The 19,728-nt window shown below is 43.5% G+C and overlaps 1 protein-coding gene across 2 annotated transcripts in view; it reads left to right on the top strand.

The window, feature by feature from the left end:
- Positions 1-15,006: 15,006 nt before the first annotated feature.
- vat1l (vesicle amine transport 1-like) overlaps positions 15,007-19,728 on the top strand; it is a 195,330-nt gene continuing 190,608 nt past the window's right edge. Inside the window, exon 1 of one of the 2 annotated variants that reach the window (XM_041191346.1) lies at positions 15,007-15,333. In XM_041191346.1, coding sequence (XP_041047280.1) covers positions 15,125-15,333 — 209 coding nt within the window. In that variant the 5' untranslated portion in view covers positions 15,007-15,124. Of the gene's footprint in view, positions 15,334-16,818; positions 16,880-19,728 lie in introns of those variants that run through there. The other variant, XM_041191347.1, reaches the window with a different exon arrangement.

Below are 19,728 nucleotides of genomic sequence, written 5' to 3'. Positions count from 1 at the left end.
CATAGCTCAGACCGTCCAGCCCAGGCAGTATCCTGGTAAATCTCCTCTGCACCATTTCCAGTGCAATTACATCCTTCCTATAATGTGGTGACCAGAACTGCACGCAGTACTCCAGTTGTGGCCTAATCAGCGTTTTATACAGTTCCAGCATAACCTCCCTGCTCTTGTATTATATGCCTCAGCTAATACAGGCAAGTATCCGATATGCCTTCTTAACCTATCTGTCCTGCTATCTTCAGGGATCTGTGGATATGTACACCAAGGCCCCTCTGATCTTCAGTACTTTCCAGGGTCCTACCATTCCTAGTGTAATCCCTTGCTTTGTTAGCCCTCCCCAAGTGCATTACCTCACACTTTTCCAGGTTGAATTCTATTTGTTACAGCTCTGCCCACCTGACCAGTCCATTGATATCCTCCTGCAGTTTATGGAAACCTCCTCACTATTTACCATCCTACCAATTTTCGTGTCATCCGCAAACTTCTTGATCATACCCCCTACATTTAAGTCCAAGTCATTTATGTACACCACCAACAGCAAGGGCCCCAGCACTGACCCCTGCAGAACCCCAATGGAAACAGACTTCCAGTCACAGAAACATCCCTCTTCCATCACCCTCTGCTTCCTGCCTCTCAGCCAAGTTTCGATCCAACGTACCACTTTGCCTTGGATCTCATGGGCTATTACTTTCTATGTAGCTGAAATCTCATCTCAGGGTCAGATGTAAAATCGATGTTGCAAACAATCTGGTTCAGGCCTTTGGCAGTTGCTAGGGAAAGGAATAGAGTTAGTGGCAAGATCTGAAAATATTGGCTTCAGGCCTTCCAATATTTAATTGGAGGAAATTTCTGCTCATCCAGTGCTGGATATCAGCTAAGCAGGTTGACAGTTTGGAGGGATTGAGAGAGGTGGTAGTGAGGTCTATTTGGGTGTTGTCAGCGTACGTGTGGAAACTAACATTGTGTTTTTGGATGATGTCACCGAGGGCATCATGTAGCTGAGATATAGAAGGCACCCAAGGGTAGATGTTTGGGGTACATCAGAGGTAACAGTGCTGGAATGGGAAGAGAAGCCACTGATGGCGCTTCTCAGGCTACAATTAGATAAATAAGAATGGAACCAGGCAAGTGGGAGTCCCACCCAACTGGACAACAGTGGAATGGCACTGGAAGAGGATGGTGTGTCAAAGGCTACCGTCAAGTCTAGAAGGACAAGGACCAAATCATTAGGAATGGTATTGCTGGTGATCAAGATATTCTTCGGTAAAAATTGGCGTCATGCCACCTGGCTTTGTTGTACATTAGGAAGTTAGGTTGAAGACATCAGCCATGATTTCTATTCCTGATCGCTACCTGAGGAGTCCTGCCAGTAATTGTGTCAGCCAGAATTGAACCTGGATTTGATGTCCTCCCTGATTGGATCATTTATCAGCACTCGAGCCTCACAACAGAAAAATAGGAGTTTAGATTAAGAGTGCTGCTGCTACCTATTCTCCATGGGAGCTGGTCAGTTGGCCAGCTGGGAGCTGGTCATCCGGGAATATCTCAACTGGGACCAGCTCCAATTCCCATTTAAATTCGGATCAGCTACAACTGGTTTTTCCACTCAAAGTGGCTTTGGTGCATTTAAACTTACGGCAGCTAGTGCTGTAAAAAGCGTGCTTGGCTTGACCTCCCCCGACGATCTTGCACGATAAAGAAGGACTCCCAGTTCAGGTACGCTCTGCATTTCTGAGGAGGCCTGGTTTGGAAGTCCGGGTGAGAAATGCATAGCTCCGGTGCAGTGTAAATACATAGGAGCGGAGTGGCAAACTGACCAGGGTTACCACTCCCCAGAAGATTCGGCCCAATGTTTCCTCAACTGAATGCTTCAGGGAAAATTGGAGAAAAAAGGCGTTAATTTCAGAACTCAGAAATCTTCCCTCAGCATCTTTCAGTTTTCAGTAGCTTTTCACTGTACAATCAAAAAAAAATCAATTTTCCTTTTATTGAGGCCACAGGTTTATTACAAAAAATGGAACAGGGGCCAGTTGAAGGGTGTCATTTAATCTCAGGATTCAAATCACAGCCATAAGACGCTCGTGCAGATCACTTGAAGCTTATGTCATGTCATCCAAACCTTGAGAGAAATAACAATCTGATTTATTAGTCTCTATGTAGCATTGAGAATTTTATATGACACAAGATTGTTGCGTCAATAAATCCTTTTGCAGACAAATTGAAAATGGGGAAAGAGAGGAGGTAACAAGCTCTCTTGACGACAGCAACTTGCCAAGGCTTCTTTGGCAGCAGTTTATAAACCTGTGATCACCGCCAGCCAGGAAGCCAAGGGCAGCAAGTGCAGAGGGACACCATCACTTTCCAGGTTCACTTCTGAATCATACAGGCTCCATAGAAACATGGAATGGTATAGCAAAGGAGGAGGTCATTTAGTCCACCAAGGCTGTGCCAGTCATTTCGAAGGCGAATACAATGAGTTTCACTTCCCCACTCTTTCCAATATCTCGATAATATTTTTCCTTCAAGTACGTTTACAATTCTCTTTTGATAGCTTCTATTCAATCTGCACTCACCACTCCATACCAGTGCATACCAAATCCAAATTATTTGTTGCATAAAGAGCTATTTCCTCACGTCACTTCCGCTCCCTTTGTCAATCACCTTAAACCTGTCCCCTCCGGCTATCAACTCTTCGACCGCTGGAAACAGCTACTCTTCATTTACCCCAGCCTGGAGCTTCCCAGCTGCGGTGAGGGTAGTTGGATTGCTGCTTTGCTCGAAAATTCCCCCGACTCCACATGGCTCTGCGTTCCTTCCAGGGTCAGCTTTCCCTGCAACGCGCGCTACAGCGTCATTTGGGAAACCCTGTTGGAGTGGAATAGATTCAGCGGAAGATGGGACATAGCTCCTTTATTTTCTTTAACCTTTCATGGGGTGCAGGCATCGCTGGCAAAGCCGGCATTACTTGCCCTTCCCCAATTACCCTTGAACTGAGTAGCTTTCTCAGACATTTCAGAGGGCAGTTGAGAGTCAACCGCATTGCTGTGGGTCTGCAGTCACATGGTAGATTTCCTGCCCTAAAGGACATTAGTGAACCAGATGGGTTTTAACAACAAACCACAATAGTGTTTTGGTCACCATTACTGAGGCTAGATTTTAATTCCAGATTTAATAATTGAGTTTAAATTCCATCAGTTCCAAACCCAACTATTAACCTACTTTTATAATAAATCACAATAATATTATGAGAATTATTATACTTTCATGACAATGGCTGAGAGAGTGAATGGGTAGTTAGGTAGGCGGGTAAGGTGGGTAGATTGGTCGGTGGGTCGGTGGGTGGGTGGGTAGGTTCATAGATGGGTAAGGTGGGTAGCTGGGGAGTTGGGTATTTGGATAAGAGAAGTGGGTGAGGTGGTAGGTAGGTGAGGTGGGTGAGTTGATAGAGGGGTTGGGGTTAATTTGATGGTTGAGAGGGGCAGTTAGTTCTGGGGGCTTGTCAGGTGGTTAGGTAGTATAGCCAGAGGTGTAGTCAGTGGCTGAGGGATAGTTGAGGGGGCCAGGGTAGTCGGGGGCCGGAGGTTAGTTGGGTTGGGTTGGGGGATGTAATCATTTCAGGGAGATAGTCAGACCGGATCAGGTGGTTGGGGAGTAGTCAGGTTGGATTGCGTTGTGGGGGCTAGTCTGGTATTGTATGGAAGGGGTTGTTGAGTGGTCGGAGGAGGTTATTGGAAGGCCAGTTATGTAGTTACCCAGATGTTAGACCAGGTCTTAATCTCCCAGCATTTCCTCAGCAACTATCCAGGTGAGTACCATGGGACTATCCAAAGCCTCCAACTCTAACTCAGAGTCAGAGACATTGTCAGAGAGTTCCGGGGAGCAGGGGAATTGTCCCTCGGAAGTTGAAACTTCCCAGGCAATTCCCATGGAGCTCCACACTTCCACAGGTTCCCGATGCGCATATTCAGTGGTACGTCCAATCTCCATTAATCTGGAGACCAGAGCATTTGGCACAAATATCTAAACCCTTCATGATTTTGGATTTAAATTGCCATTCCTTCATGGTTACTGAGTCAAAAACCAGCTGGAGCACTTTCAACTCAGGGACTGCAATGGATCAAGATGGGAGCGCACCACCAACTTCTCAAAGGCAATTGGGGATGAGCAATAAATACCGGCCTAACCAGCGACGCATACATCCTAAGAAGAAACAAAAATGAAAACAATGCCATTAGGATCCTGTAGCTATGGAGTCCTTTATAGCCAGTAAAATGGGGAAATCACGAGCTGAATTTTCCCATGGGCATCCGGAGTGTAACACCAGGACCATAAGTGGGTCCCGGACCCACCCTTGTTGACAATGCATTTGTTGGCACAACTTTACATGAGGTGGACACTTAGCTGACCACCTCATCGTTCGCTGTCTAATTAAGGATGGCGAATGGGTTCCTGGGGCAGGAGGCTTACTGACAAGTTTTGCAGAACTAGCCTCCTGGAGCCCCATTGGGAGTAGCAGAGAGACAAGCACACCTCAAAATGGAGATACTCTCAGGGGCCTGCTGAAATTTTAAAGTTAAGGTGGGCCCACAGTTGTTAGGGCCATCAGTGTGGAGGTGAAACCCCCCTCTGCAGTACTGGGTTTGGCTAAGGCTGTGGCCTTTTCATACTTGCAGCTCATTCGTTGGGCCGATGGGAGGAGGCACAGATGGCTCTTCTTGAAAAGTCACCGGGTGGTTCCCTGCAAGCTACTGATGACCGCTGAACTCAGTTGAGGCATTGGAGGGAGGAGTACCGGTTTGACACTGTGAAAATGCCCCCCCTAAATAGAGCTCTAATTGGCTTAATTGCCCACCTTCGCAGAGTGGGTCACCAATTCCCGTAGCAGCCCATCCTTGGGAAACTCGACTGGAGGTGGGACAATATTGGAGTGTTGACCAGTGTGAAACTATCTGATTACCCCAGCCCTCCCATTTCCACCTCTGAAGCCAGCTTGACCTCCATGTCAAAATTTAGGCCCATGAGTCTAGAACTAGACCCATGGTTTCAGGGTAAGGGGTCAGGCATTCAGACATTGACCTGAGGACAAATTTTCTTCACTCAGAATTTTTGGAACTCTTTATCCCAGAGAGCTGTGGATGGGGTAGATCTTGACTGAGCAAGGGTGATGAGTGAGGGTCGGTGATTATCGGCCCTCAACATTGACTATCAACCATTATCATAATGAATGGTGGAGCAGGCTTGGGGGGCCATATGCCCACTCCTGCTCCTCTTTCCTATGTTCTTATGTAGAATTCAAAATAATGGAAACGCATGGTGAGCCAGTCAGAATCTCAATAAAGAAAATGGTCGGGAGAGGCTTAACAATGTACGGAAGAATCTTGATCATAACGGCCAACTAAAGGTTAGCAGTGGAGCCTCATGCATTAGGCTGGCATCTTGTTGGAAAATAGCAGGTCAGCTGCCCATTCTGCCCATTGAAACCAATGAACCAAGAATTACAGTCTTTGTGCTCATCATTTTAGCATAAGCCACTTGCTGTATGCAAGGTCTCACCCATGACCCTCACCGGCCCTCACCCATAACCCTTGCCCATGACCCTTAACTTAGTAATGACTTTTGGGCACTGACTGACCCAAAGCATTTTTGCTTTCCATTTTAGACTTCCAACACTCAGAGGGATAGGTTCTGACTGTGTGCAATAGTGTAAAATCAGCTGTAATAAGTTGTGGCCCATTCTACAGCTCTCACAACTTTTATTTCCATCAGTGGGAATAAGAATCCTGGGAGATGTAAAAAGGCTGCCAATTCACGATCACCTATTCTATACTATGATACTCAGTCAAGATCTATCCCAGTGTGCTGCTCTGTCAATAAAATGATAGGATAAGCTTGACTGCATCAGGAGGATTTTTAATAACACCATCAGCTTTGTCATATTCTTAGAGTTAAACTGCTTTAATGCTTGATATATGTTTTTATTTAGGGACACAGTGAGCAGTTATATGGTTTTTATACCATGGAGTGATTTTGATGTTTAAATTTTGAGTTACTGAAGCCTTAGGGTTGCTCAATAATATTTGGCTGAAGTTGTAGGCAAGGCAACAGTCTTAGCCACGCACTTAAATCAATTGCCCTTGGCATCTTACAGAGTGAGGCAGACTGAAGGTGGGCAACTCCTCTCAACAGTTCAGCTCCAGTCACTGACAGACAATGCAACTGATTGAAAAATAATATGGAGGTGAAATTGGTCTTCTGTGAAAGTGCAAAAAATGGGTGATAACAAATAGCTGCCCCTTTTATACCATTGCCTGAATTTCTTTATATTAAAAGTTAATGGTATAGAAAACCAGGTGGTCTTCTCAAATTCATTGCCAATCGATCAAACCCTCATGGTTTCTGCATTACAGATAGGGAAAAAAAGATCAATCTTCCCTATCTATCCATCTGCCTACCTAGCTGTATTTATCTACCAATCATCTATCTGCCTATCTGTCTATCTATTTATCTATCATCTACCTTTTAACTATCCATATTCATCTGTCTGCGTGTATATTTTCTATTTGTATATCATCCTTTCTATTTTCATCCAGCTGTTGTCTATCTATTTAAAGGTGATATGGCCTGAGAGTTCTCTGTGCTGCTCATTGCTTTAATGCTTTCACAAACTGACTTGGCAAAAAATGAGAAATTATTTGATTTGCCAGACTCCTGTGTTGGTCACTAGGAGACGGGCATCTGCTCTTACAGTCAGGAGCATCACTGAACCACCAAAGACAGGGCAAAAAAAAAAACAGCAGTTCATTCTAGAAAGGGATCTTATTTATGAGGCTGTTCAGCATTGTGAGTCGCCCATAAGGTCACAGTCTTAAAACTGCATAGTGTTCGATGTCAAAAAAGTGAAAATAATGACAAAATATCATTCCCATTTCAAAGCAATTGTCATTTTTTAAAGAAAAAAACATCTCTATGTCTTCACCACCCATTTACCCATGATTTCCTTATTAATTAAGAATTTGAGGCATCTCATTTTCTAAATGGCACCAGCTGTAAAATAATCCAGGCATTGATACCCCGGCACATTCATTTGTGCATTATAAGCTGGGAAAAGATGTGACCATTTAAACCGATAAGATATTTGACAAATATTGCTGATGTTTTACATCTGGTTTTCAAATACTTGAAGGCAAAATCACATGGGATAAAATCACTTATTGTTCTATATAAAAATAAATCAAACCTAATACATAACCTTGATTCCAACAATTTTTTTTTCTCTAGTTTATTTTATCACTGACCCATAGCTCCAGGATGCTATGGAAACACAGACAAGTCAGTACAAAAACATCAGGTTACCAGAGACTATTAGCAGTCATAGCTTATTTTAAATGGTCATTTATTTTTATTAAAGATGGGCTATTTTCAGACTAAACTTCACTGGTTTCAAGTACTTCCTTGTAACCCTATAATATGCAGGAACCAGATTAGAGCTTTAAAATTAAGGAGGTCAGATATATTTATTTTAGTCACACGTATTCATTAAAGGCAAAATCAAATAAACTTCAGAAACATCTTCATATTCCTGTAACTTATTTCATAAAATAGAATTGCTGTTTAGACTGAGGCGTATCCAGGAATGGGGCAGATCTATCATTCTGAGCAGGTGACATGTATGTCCATGGTCTGATGGGACTGGCTTGATTGTCTCAATCTGGGGAGGAATTCCCCAGATATTTTTCCTGAAACCGACCACAGATTCCTTCCTCTTGTGCTTTAATCTCTGTCAAGATTGTCTGGGAGGTCCAGTATTACTAAGCATTGCAATATACATACAGTAACATAAGCCGGCCATTTGGCCCAACAGATTCATGCTGGTGATTATGCTCCACAGGAGCCTCCACCTGCCCTTCTTCATCTAACCCCCAGTTTTGGAGTGTCTAAGATTTCTGGTCTTGTGGGCCACATGTCATGGATTCTCAGCAATTACATGTAAGTTTAAGTCAATGTTCCCACTAATTTTGCAAAAATCTCAAGTTGCTGATATTATCTTGATTTGTATTCAAATTGAGGCAACAATGATAAGAACTGTTCTTTCCAAAGCTCCAGGCTTAATAGAATTCAATCGAGCAAAAAGGGAATAAAGGCACAAAATGGATTGAGTTGCCTAAATTCACTTTGAGGGACACATTTGGAGACCCCACAGCCTGGGGCTTAGGTTTGGACATCCCTGATCTGGTGGACTTTCATGTTCTGACAATCTTTTCATGAGCTGCTTTTCAATTGTGTTATTTTAAAGAATAATGTTCAACTTTTAATCTTTTCTCTCTCAATAGAGGTAGTGTTCAAGCGGCTGCAGGTTTCCAGCGTGAGAGGGAGCGAGCATCAAACAAGAAATCATCTAGCCTGAGGACAAGGGAGGTGGTGGTGGGGGGAGAGCTATTTTAACTCTGCTGCTCCCACCGACCAGCTGCCAACTTGAAGCAGTCAGAAATGGGCTGTCAGCCAGTTTGGGGCAGGTCAACACCAAGATTAATTGTCGGTGGGGTGCGTATCAGGGACACTTTGTGGAAGGGAAGAGTTGGGGAGCCTGAGGCAACAGAGACCCAAACATTTTTTATGATTTTCCTGGGCCCAAGAGAGGAAGTGTCTCATTCACTTTGGATGGATTTCCTGTTCTTCCCTGCTAGGTTCTATTGAAGAGGCGCCCACACGGGACACCCAGTTTAGTGGGCTGTTGAAATGCCATTGGGGTCCTAATGATCTCAATTTGCATGTATTAATGAGCTTCTTGTTAGAGTTCGGCTGACACCTCGGCTGCCTAAAATTAGGGTACAGGTAAGATGGTAGCTGACGGGAATTGAGCAAGCAAGTAGAAGGCAGCTTTTTTAGCTCCGCGCCCAGTCTTGAGGAGGGTGGGTTAAAATTGCCCCACCCCAAAATACCTGAGGAAGTATCATGTGCTGTGGATAAAGGGGAACCGGTGGTACTTGTGTTTCCAGAAGGCATTTGATGAAGTGCCACATCAAAGGTTATTGCAGAAAATAAAAGCTCATGGTGTAGGGGGTAACACACTGGCATGTATAGAAGATTGGCTAGCTAACAGGAAGAAGACAGTAGGCATAATTGGGTCTTTTTCGGGTTGGCAAGATGTAACATGTGGTGTGCCACAGGGACCAGTGCTCTGACCTCAATTGTTTACAATTTATCTAAGTGACTTGGATGAAGGGATGGTTGCCACGTTTACTGATGACACAAAGATAGGCAGGAAAGTAAGATGAGAAGAGGACATAAAGAGGCTACAAAAAGGTATAAATAGGTTAAGTGAGTGGGCAAAGATCTGGCAAATGGAGTATAATGTGGGAAAATGTGAAATTGTCCATTTTGGGAGGAAGAATAAAAGAGAAGCATATTATCTAAATGGCGGGAGATTGCAGAGTTCTGAGGTGCAGAGGGATCTGGGTGTCCTGGTGCATGAATCACAAAAGGCTAGTATGCAGGCACAGCAAGTAATTAGCAAAGCTAACAAAATGTTATCATTTACTGTGAGGGAAATTGAATACAAAAGTGGGAGGTTGACAGGGCACTAGTGAAACCACATTTGGAGCATTATGTACAGTATTGGTCACTTTATTTAAGGAAAGATATAAATGCATTGGAAGCAGTTCAGAGAGGAGGTATACCAGAGTAATACCTGGAATGGATGGGTTGTCTTAATAGGAAAGGTTGAACGGACTAGGCTTGTACCCGCTGGAGTTTAGAAGAATAAGATGCGACTTGATTGAAACATATAAAATACAGAGGGGTCTTGACAGGGTGGATGTGGAGAGGATGTTTCCTCTTGTGAGTGAATCTTGAAGTAGGGATCGCTGTTTAAAACTAAGGGGTCACTCATTTAAAACAGAGATGAGGCAAAATTTTTTCACTCAGAGGGTCGTGATTCTTTGGAACTCTCTTCCTGATAAGGTGGTGAAAGCAGAGTCTTTGAATATTTTTAATGCAGAGGTGGATAGATTCTTGGTAAGCAAAGGGGTGATAGGTTATCAGGGGTAGGTGGGATGCAGATTTCAGGTTACCATCAGCCATGATCTTATTAATTTGCAGAACAGGCTTGAGGGGCTGAATGGCCTACTCCTGCTCCTTGTTCATGTATTTGTGCGGCATCTTAAGATACTTGACAATGTTAAAAACACTATATAAATGCAAGTTGTTGTTCCTGTATTAAGGTTTCTGGTTCATTCTTCTCTTTTGGGTAATTGCTAGAAGCTATGTATAGAATTACAGTTGCTTTTTTAAATAGTATATTCATCAATAATAATCACATGCAAACTTGGTTGTGGCAGACTATAAATATTTATTTTTAAAAATTATGTTCTTGTAGCATTTTACTGCCCAAACACAGTTCATGTCGCATTTTGTGCTGAACACAGTTGAGGTGACATGACAAGAAACATTAAGGTTAAGAAAATGAGTTTGAATAATTAAAATGGTTATACAACCCAGTGTAGAGAAATAAAGTGAGAAGTATTTCAGCTTAAGTAACTTGATCTAAACATATGATAGACTTGACTGAATAAAATACCTTCCCTTAAGCCCATAATTCATTTTAATATACAATGCTGAAGTCTAAGAAATTGGTACAGGATAATATTAAGGGTGAGTTACATTCCCAATTTCCTGCCTCTCTTCTCAAGTGCACTAATTCTAGATTGTGGGTTCATAGGTACCGTCCATTCTTCAATACTTTGCCCCAGAGGCTGGTGTCAACAGGCTGTTTGGCTGTGGAGTTATTGCAACAGAGACTAGACCTGTCCTCACCCAACATTCTCACTGGCACTTGAGTTAATGTTTCCCAATCAAGAGAAGGAACCTTAGCACGTATCGTTCTCTTTGGCCCTGAGATACTGAGGGCAAATGGAACAGCCCTATTGTTAATCTAGTCATAATCAACTAACAATTCCTAAGTATCCAATGACAGTTAAGGCAATAAATTTAAACTATATGGAGTTTTGCAAGGCAATTCATATTTAAAATTGTTCAAATTACTTATTGATCGGTTAGTATATTTTATTGAGAAATCCTGTGAATGACCATGGTCAGCCATGTAGGACACCGAAGAGGGGAGTAGATAAATTAACACCAACTATCATTTAAATGTTACCTCTAATAGAATGAAATATCCCAAGGCACTGCACAGAAGTGCAATCAGGCAACTGGCACTGAGTCACCTTTAAAACAGGTGAACAAAAGTTTGGTCAAAAGTAGGCTTTGAGAAGCATCTTCAAGGAAGAGTTGGTTAGGTTGAGAGGTTTATGGAGGGGATTTCAGGGCCTAGGGTCTCAACGGCTGATGGCATGACTCTCAATAATGGACTGAAGTAATTTGGAGTGTGTGTGTCTGGCAGGTATGGGGGTGATGGGTGTGCATGAAGCCAGAATTGGAATAATGCAGAGTTCTCAGAGGGTTGTAGGGCTTGTGATAGGGTGGAGGATCAAGAAGCAGTGATTAGATGAAAGAAACTTGGGTTTAAACAGCCTATAGCCTGTAAGAAAAGGGGAAGACTGAGGGGAATAAGAATGTCCAGAGTTTTGAGATTCTGGGAAAGGAGTAATGTAGAAAGTGGAAAACGGAGACTAGATTACAACAACAGCAAATTGCAGTTATTTGTGCATTTAAAGTAATAAAACATTCTAGGCACTTCACAGGAGCGGTTATCACTTGCCTTTATCAATCGAGGCATAGATTACAAAAGTAGGGAGGTCATGTTGGAGTTGTATAGAACCTTGGTGAGGCCACAGCTGGAGTACTGTGTGCAGTTCTGGTCGCCGCAATATAGGAAGGATGTGATTGTACTGGAGGGGGTGCAGAGGAGATTCACCCGGATGTTGCCTGGGATGAATCATTCAAGTTATGAAGAGAGGTTGGATAGACTTGGGTTGTTTTCGCTAGAGCAGAGAGTACTGAAGGACGACCTGATCGAGGTGTACAAGATTATGAGGGGCATGGATAGTGTGGACAGGGAGCAGCTGTTCCCCTTAGTTGAAGGGTCAGTCACGAGGAGACACAAGTTCAAGATGAGGGGCAGGAGGTTTAGGGGGATGTGAGGAAAAACTTTTTTACCCAGAGGGTGGTGATGGTCTGGAATGCACTGCCTGGGAGGGTGGTGGAGGCGGGTTGCCTCACAACCTTTAAAAGGTACCTGGATGAGCACTTGGCACATCATAACATTCAAGGCTGTGGGCCACGTGCTGGTAAATGGGATTAGGTAGGTAGGTCAGGTGTTTCTGATGTGTCGGTGCAGACTCGATGGGCCGAAGAGCCTTTTCTGCACTGTGTGATTATGTGATTCTGTGATTTAACACTGAGGCAATGTAAGGGGATACTAGGCCAGATGACCAAATGCTAGTCAAAGCGGTCCATTTTAAGGAGCATCTTAAAGGAGGGAACAGAGGTAGAGAAGTAGAGAGGTTTAAGGGAGGGAATTCTAGAGCTTAGGACCTGGGTGGTTGAAGGTATAGCCACCAATGGTGGAGTGATTAAAATGGGGACCTATAACAATTGAAGGAACATAGATATCTTAGAGGGTTATAGGACTGGAGGAGGTCACAGTGATAGGGAGGTGTGAGGCCATGGAGGGATTTGGAAATAAGGATGCAAATTTCAAAATCAAGGCATTGCTTAACCAGGAGCCAATGTAGGTCAGTGAGCACAAGGAGTGATGGGCGGATGAGACATGTGATTTAAGATATGGGCGGCAGAGTTCAATTTTATGTAGGGTGGGATCTTAAGATGAACTCAAGTTTATGGAGGGTGGGAGATGGGAGGCTGGTTAGAAGAGGCTCAGGCAAAGTAAAGTCTGGAAGTAACAAAGGGTTAAGGATTTCAGCAGCACATATGAGCTGAGGTGAGAATTAAGTTGGGTGATGTTGCAGAGGTGGAAATAGGTGAGCTCAGTGATTTCACGGATATGTGGTCAAGATGGACATCGGAAGAAGTGTGTGTAGGATAACATATTTGAAGCTTGAGAGTAATGGAAGTGAAAGATCAAAGGAACATTGACAATAATGGTATTGGTAAAGCCAAAGGCAAGAAAAGTGATGATGAAGAAAGACACTTTTAGATAAAAGAAGGTAACTTTCAAAATAATACCATTGCAGTCTATTAACTGGTTCATCTGAATTCTTTTGGAATAGAATTGGGTACACACAAGGTTAATTATGGCTCCTGCAAGGTTATAGGAATACACCATTTTATTTCAACAAGTGATGGTCATTTAGTATGTCTCCCGATTGGGGTTTTTGTCAAACAAGGGGGTGTATATAATTTGCTAGCATTAATTCAATATGGAATTTTGAGACATACTTGTTCTGAATTATCTGTGATAGGTGGATGGATAAAGTATTCTGCTCCAGTTATCACAAATCTATCAGCTGAAGAACAATGTCTTATACACAAAGAGCTAACCATTGATTAATTTGGAAAATGCTATTTGTTGTAAGTGAGCTTTGTCTTTTACAATGTCAAAGGACTTATATAGAATTACATAGGATGTATAGCACACAGGCCACTTGGGCCAATTGGTTCATGCCCTGCCCAAGCCTCTTCCCAATCCTCTTCATCTTTATTTAGTCACTGGGTCATATCCTGGAGCTCCCTTCCTAACAGCACTGAGGATGGACCTACACCATATGGACCTCAGTGGTTCAAGAAGGCAGCTCACCATCACCAACTCAAGGGATAGGCAATAAATGCTGGCCCAGCCAGCGATGCCCACATCCCATGAAAAGAATACAAAAATTTAAAAAAACTAACCCTTCTATTCCTTTCTCCCTTCTGCATTAATTCAGTTTCCCTTTAAATGCCTCAATGCAATTCACCTCAACTACTCCATGTGGTAGCAGGTTCCACATTCTTCGGGTAAAGAAGTTTCTTCTGAATTCTCTTTTGGATTTATTTGTGATTATCTTATATTTAGGAACTCTGGTGGTTTTTTCCCCACAATGGAAATATCTTCTCTACATTTACCTGTTATACCTTTTCATAATCTTAACAACCTCCATGAGGTCAACCCTCAGCCTTCTCTTCCCAAGAGAAAAGAGCCTCAGCCTATTCATTCTTCCATGAACATATAATGCATCAGTCCTGACATCATCATATAAATATTTCTGCATCCCTTCCCTCTCTAATGATGTTTATAATATGGAGATCAGCCTTGCATTTATTTAGCATCTTTCATAACCTCAGGACATACCAAAATGTTTTACAGCCAAAGAAATACTTTTGAAATGCAGCCATTGGTGTGATGTAGGATATGCGGCAGCCAATCTGTGCACAGCAAGGTCCCACAAACAGCAATACATCAACGACCACATAATCCTTTTAGAGTTGTGAAGGATAAATATTGGCCGGGACACTGGGGATAACTCCCCTACGCGTTTTTAAAATAATACCACTGCAGCTTTTACATCCACCAAGAGAGCAGACTGAGTCTCGGTTTAATGCTTCACCCAAAAGCCAGCACCACCAACAGTGCAGCACTCTCCCTGTACTGCATTGGGAGTGTCAGCCTGGCATGTGGTCTTCAAATCTCTGGAATTAGGTTATAGATTAAGGCACAGACCCGCAGCAAGAGGTGTGTTTGATATCTTCCAAATCCTGCACTATAAAAAAATAAATTAAATCAAAATTATGTAATTTATGACAATAGAAACTGCACAACTTTGTAATTCAGAAGGTGTTTGCTCCCAGATGAGTCACATCAGTTTCTTATGTTCGTCATTTATATAATTTTCAGTTGAATTTTTCTCACGTAGTGCAGCACCTGGAAGGTACTAAACACACCTCCCGGCTGCGGATCTGTGCCCTCATCGCCAATAACTTTGCAACAGAAATAAACACATCCACCACCGCCGCCCCCCCACCCCCCCCCCACCGCGTATTATACTTGCTGCAATACGACCAGTCTGGCTGTCTGCGCCAGCGCTGTCGCTTCGGTTCATTTGCAGCTCAAGTCAGCAGTGGACTCGCACTGTCTGCTGGAGAGACAAGTCAAACATTTCAACGGAGCATCCCCACCCTACCCCAGCACATCACACCACTCCTTCTTGTGCAGGCAATCTCCAGCACTCTCCCCATGGCAAGCGACGGGGTGGATAAAAGCGAGGAGACGGAGCACATGATCGAGAAGGATGCGGCCAGGGAGCGCGGCAATGCGCTGGGGGATACCAAGGAGATCCGAGCCGTTATCCTCTCCGGATTTGGGGGTTTAAACAAACTGAGGGTGGCGAAGAAAGCGATGCCCGAGCCCCTGGAGGGAGAGGTGAAAATCCGAGTCAAGGCCTGGTTAAGTAGCAGCTTTCACACTAATCTGCAGTAACTGCATTTCATCTTGTAGACAGCAAGCATCCTATACTTTGCCATCTATATTCTGTGTGTTTACTGGTAGACAATATCCTATACCATGGCCATCTATATACTGTCTGTGCTTGCAGGCAGCCAGTATCTTATGCATTCAACGTCTAGACAGCAAGCATCCTATACATTCAGCATCCATCCACTGTTTTTTTGCCTATAGGCAGCTACTGTCCTATACACTTACCATCTATGTACTGCCTGTGTGCTTAGAAGCAGCTGACATTCCTAAACATTTACCATCTATATACTGTATTTATTTGTAGACAGACAGTATCATATACATTTACCATCTATATATTGTCTGCAGGCATATAGCCGGTATCCTGTTCGTTGATCATCGATATACTGTGTGCATGCTTATAGACAGCCAATAGCCTATATATTAGCATCTACATACGGTGTCAGTGCTTGTAAAAAGCCAGCATCCCTTCCATTTACCATCTAGGTACTGTATATGTGCTTATAGAAGGGTAGCCAGCATCCTATACGTTTGCCATCTATATACTATGTACATTTATTGACTTCCAGCATCTACATTCGTCCACCTGATGTACAATATAGCAATGCACCGTACAAACCGACCTTCCTAAGTGTATCAATGAAATGTATATTATGCATATCATAAATATGTACATTGCTGTACATAGAATTAAACGTCAACATATAAATTATCATAAACATTTTGCAGAGTAGGTATACTTTCGGAAGGATATATTCTGCAGAAGACATTTTATTTACCATGGACCCTTCTTAAGATGTAAGACCCTTGAGTTTCTAATTGTCTCATTTGCCGCTGTTTTTTTTTCTAATTAGTTGAAGTGTTTCTCATTCTGTGGGGTTTTTTTGTGTGTGCGCGAGATTCGCTTTGGTAACTAATGGAGTTATCAATTCAGATCCAGATCGATCCGCTGCTCCCCGGAGCATCAGTGTTCTCCAGGCTTCTGGATCATTCACTGGCACAATTAAATCATTCAGCTCTGTTCGGGAGGGGAAATATTTAGACGCGGGCGATGGGTTACGGGAGAAAGAGGAAAATCTGACGGGACATTATATTCGGTGACTTTGCCTGTGCCAGGTGTTGTGTTAACAATATTCGATTCGGATATATAGGGTTTGATTTTTTTTTTCTCCCACCCCCGTTGCAAGTTAACTTGGTCGAAATCCGCCTGTCCTGGTTCCTTGGAGCCTTGAGGTGACCTGTTGCAGAAACACTGGTGAACCAGGGACAGGGGAGGAGTTAACAACCGCATCCAATGTGGCTGTTGGGAGAAATGCAAAGTGCCTCCCGGAGAGCTGCAGTGGCAGGTGAGTAACTGGGCGGGGGGAAGTCTGGATCTTTATCCTAAGGCGTGGCATGGGCGGAGGGGTGGTGGGAGTCTGGATCTTTATCCTAAGGCGTGGCATGGGCGGTGGAAAGGGGAGATGGATGGAGTGTGTGTGTATTCGATCGCAAGATGCAGGATCTTCTGATCAGGTGCGAGCCAAATTCCTGTTTGGCGCATGGAGCAAAATACGGCCCCAGACGACCAGACAGGTTTTTCCTAGCCAGCCACTGATGCGACTGAAAATGCAGCTTAAGCTGCTATTAATCAATTCAGGAGCTAAATGAATAGGCCAGACATGACTTTTGGACAACAGCAAATTAATAAGTTGCTGGGAACCCGACACAAAACGGAAATTTCAGGCAACATTGGCACGGAGAGACAAAAACTGCCGACCAAAAACTTGGGATTTAACGGCCCCGCCGCGGTGTGTCTCTCCCCTACCCCCCAGCGGACGTTGCGAGCCACTTAAATCTCCATTCAGTTCAGCAGGACCGAAATATCCCGCTGAGCGGGAGGGGCCATAAGATCCTGGCCCTAGGGTCGGAGGCAGGTTTTAAGGAGGACCTTAAAAAAAGACGGGGTGGGGTGGGGTGGGGCAGGGCGGAATTGGTTGGGGTGAGGGGGTCCCGTGTGTAGAGAGGTGGATATGTTTAGGGAGGGAGTCCAGAGCTTAGGGCCTTGGCTGCTGAAGGCACGGCCGCCAATGGAGTGATTAAAACCAGGGATGTGCAAGGGGCTGGAATTGGAAAAAGGCTTGTCAGGCTGGAGGAGATTACAGAAATTCGGGAGGGGCAAGGCCACAGGGGGATTTGAAAACAAGGATTGAGAATTTTAAAAGCAGTGCCCTGTTTGACCAGGAGCCAGTGTAGTTCAGCGAGCACTGGGGTGAGAGGGGAACAGGACTTGCTGTGAGTTAAGGCATGGGCAGCAGACTTTTGGATGATTTCAAGTTTACAGAGGGTAGAATGTGGGCGAGCAGCCAGGAGTGCAATGAAAGAAGTCTAGAGGTAACAAAGGCATGAATGAGGATTACAGCAGCAGATGGATGGAGGCAGGGCAGAGCCAGATTTACAACATCCCCTTTATTTCTCCTCTTAATTATGTATCTTCCCTGTACCATTATCCTGACCAGGAGAATTAATCTGTTACAATCTCCCCTTAGATAGCTTCCATATTTTTGAAGATCTCTATCAGGTTATCCTGTAACCCTTTCAACTCCAATGAAAACAATTTTCACCTCTCTTTATAGCTAGATTCTGATAACACATCCTATTGAATCAACCCTGTGCCTTTTGCATTGTTATTTTAAATTGTACCTTTAGTGGATTAGCCTGAGGGCAGAACATAGGGAACAGCATTGCTAAAGCTTAGGGAATAAGGCAGTTGCATGCTCTAAGCACCGTATTTTGCCTTTAAAGGAGTAATATTAGTATATTTTGAACATTGCATTCAGTCTGACAAATGGCAGTTTAAGAATAACAAATGGACTCTATTATGTAGGTTTCTGCATTGAAATAAAGTTTTGCCTGTTGTGACAGGTGTGGCAAAGAGTTTGTTCTACTTGTGACTGTATTACATACAGTCAGAGCTGGCTTCAATAGAGTAGGGAGATACAGCATCTCAGGAAGGAATATAGATACAGGAGGAGGCCATTCAGCCCCTCGAACCTGTCCTACCATTCAATTAGATCAAGACTGCTCTGTATCTGATTTCCCATTTACCCGCTTTGCTATATCCTTTGGTTACATTAGCAAACAAAAGTCTACCTCTTTCAGTCTTGAAAGCTTCATCATCCACAGTCTTTTTGCAAGAGAGAGTTCCAGATTTCTACTGCCTATTTTGTGAAGAAATGCTTCCTGGTTTTACTCCCAAACTGCCTAGCTCTAATTTAAAGATATTGCCCACTGTAACCTGAGATTCTCTCCCTGAACCCCAATGTCCTTTCATAGGAGCATTAGGATCAGGATTAGGCCTTTTCCCCTCAAGCCTATTCCACCATTCAGTTAGGATAGCTGTGTGCCTGAACCTTACCTCCTTTGATTCCAGATCCCTTAATACCCTTACCGTGTTAAAATATTGGTCTTAACATTTTCTGTTGAGCCCCAGACTCAGCAGCTTCTTTGGGGACTGAATTCAAGGTTTCCATTTCTCTTTCTGCCCATCTTTAAACTGGATAGCTACACAATGACAGCAACAACATCTTGCATTTACATAGCACCTTGAACACAGTAAAATGCCCCAGGCTGTTTCAGAGGAGCCTTATCAAACAAAATTTGACACTGAGCCATGTAAGGAGATATTAGGGTAGATGATCAAAAGCATGGTCAAACAGATAGGTTTTAAAAAGTGCCTTGAAGGAGAAAAGAGACATGGAAAAGTTTAAGGAAGGAATTCCAGAGCTTATGGCATCAGAAGTTGAAGACAACGACAAACATAGTAGGGCACTGTCTAAAATAAATGGAAGCGCCAAAATGTTGACGTTCTAACACCACAAAGCAGTGGAGTTCTGATGCCATGTAATGATATAACAGGAGGCTCCATACATGCCTACCTGTTCTGGTACTAAGCTAGGCCAAGCAGAGATCTGGCATTTGCCTTGTAGGGAGCAAGGGCGAACAAGAGGCAAATAAAAGCAAAATACTGCGGTTGCTGGAAATCTGAAATAAAAACAGAAATTGCTGGAAAAACTCAGCAGGTGTGGCAGCATCTGTGGAGAGAAAAAAAAGAGTTAACGTTTCAAGTTGAATATGACTGCTTCAGAATAAGCTTAGGGGCCTGGGGATTGGACACAAAGATCAGCACTGAGGGAGAGCTGCTCTGTCAGAGGTGCCGACTTTCAGATGGAATGTTAAACTAGGCTTTGTATCCTCTCAGGTGGGCGTACAAGATCACGTGGCAGTATTTCGAAGAAGGGCCTGGTGTCTCGGCCCTCAATCAATATAATTAAAAACAGATTATCTGTTTGTGGGAGTTTGCTGTGCAATTGGCTGCTGCATTT

This window comes from Carcharodon carcharias, chromosome 7, assembly GCF_017639515.1.
Source record: "Carcharodon carcharias isolate sCarCar2 chromosome 7, sCarCar2.pri, whole genome shotgun sequence".
Taxonomy (NCBI): Eukaryota; Metazoa; Chordata; class Chondrichthyes; order Lamniformes; family Lamnidae; genus Carcharodon; species Carcharodon carcharias.
The sequence above is the reverse complement of the archived record's forward strand: the minus strand, read 5'-3'. Positions and strand labels throughout refer to the sequence as shown.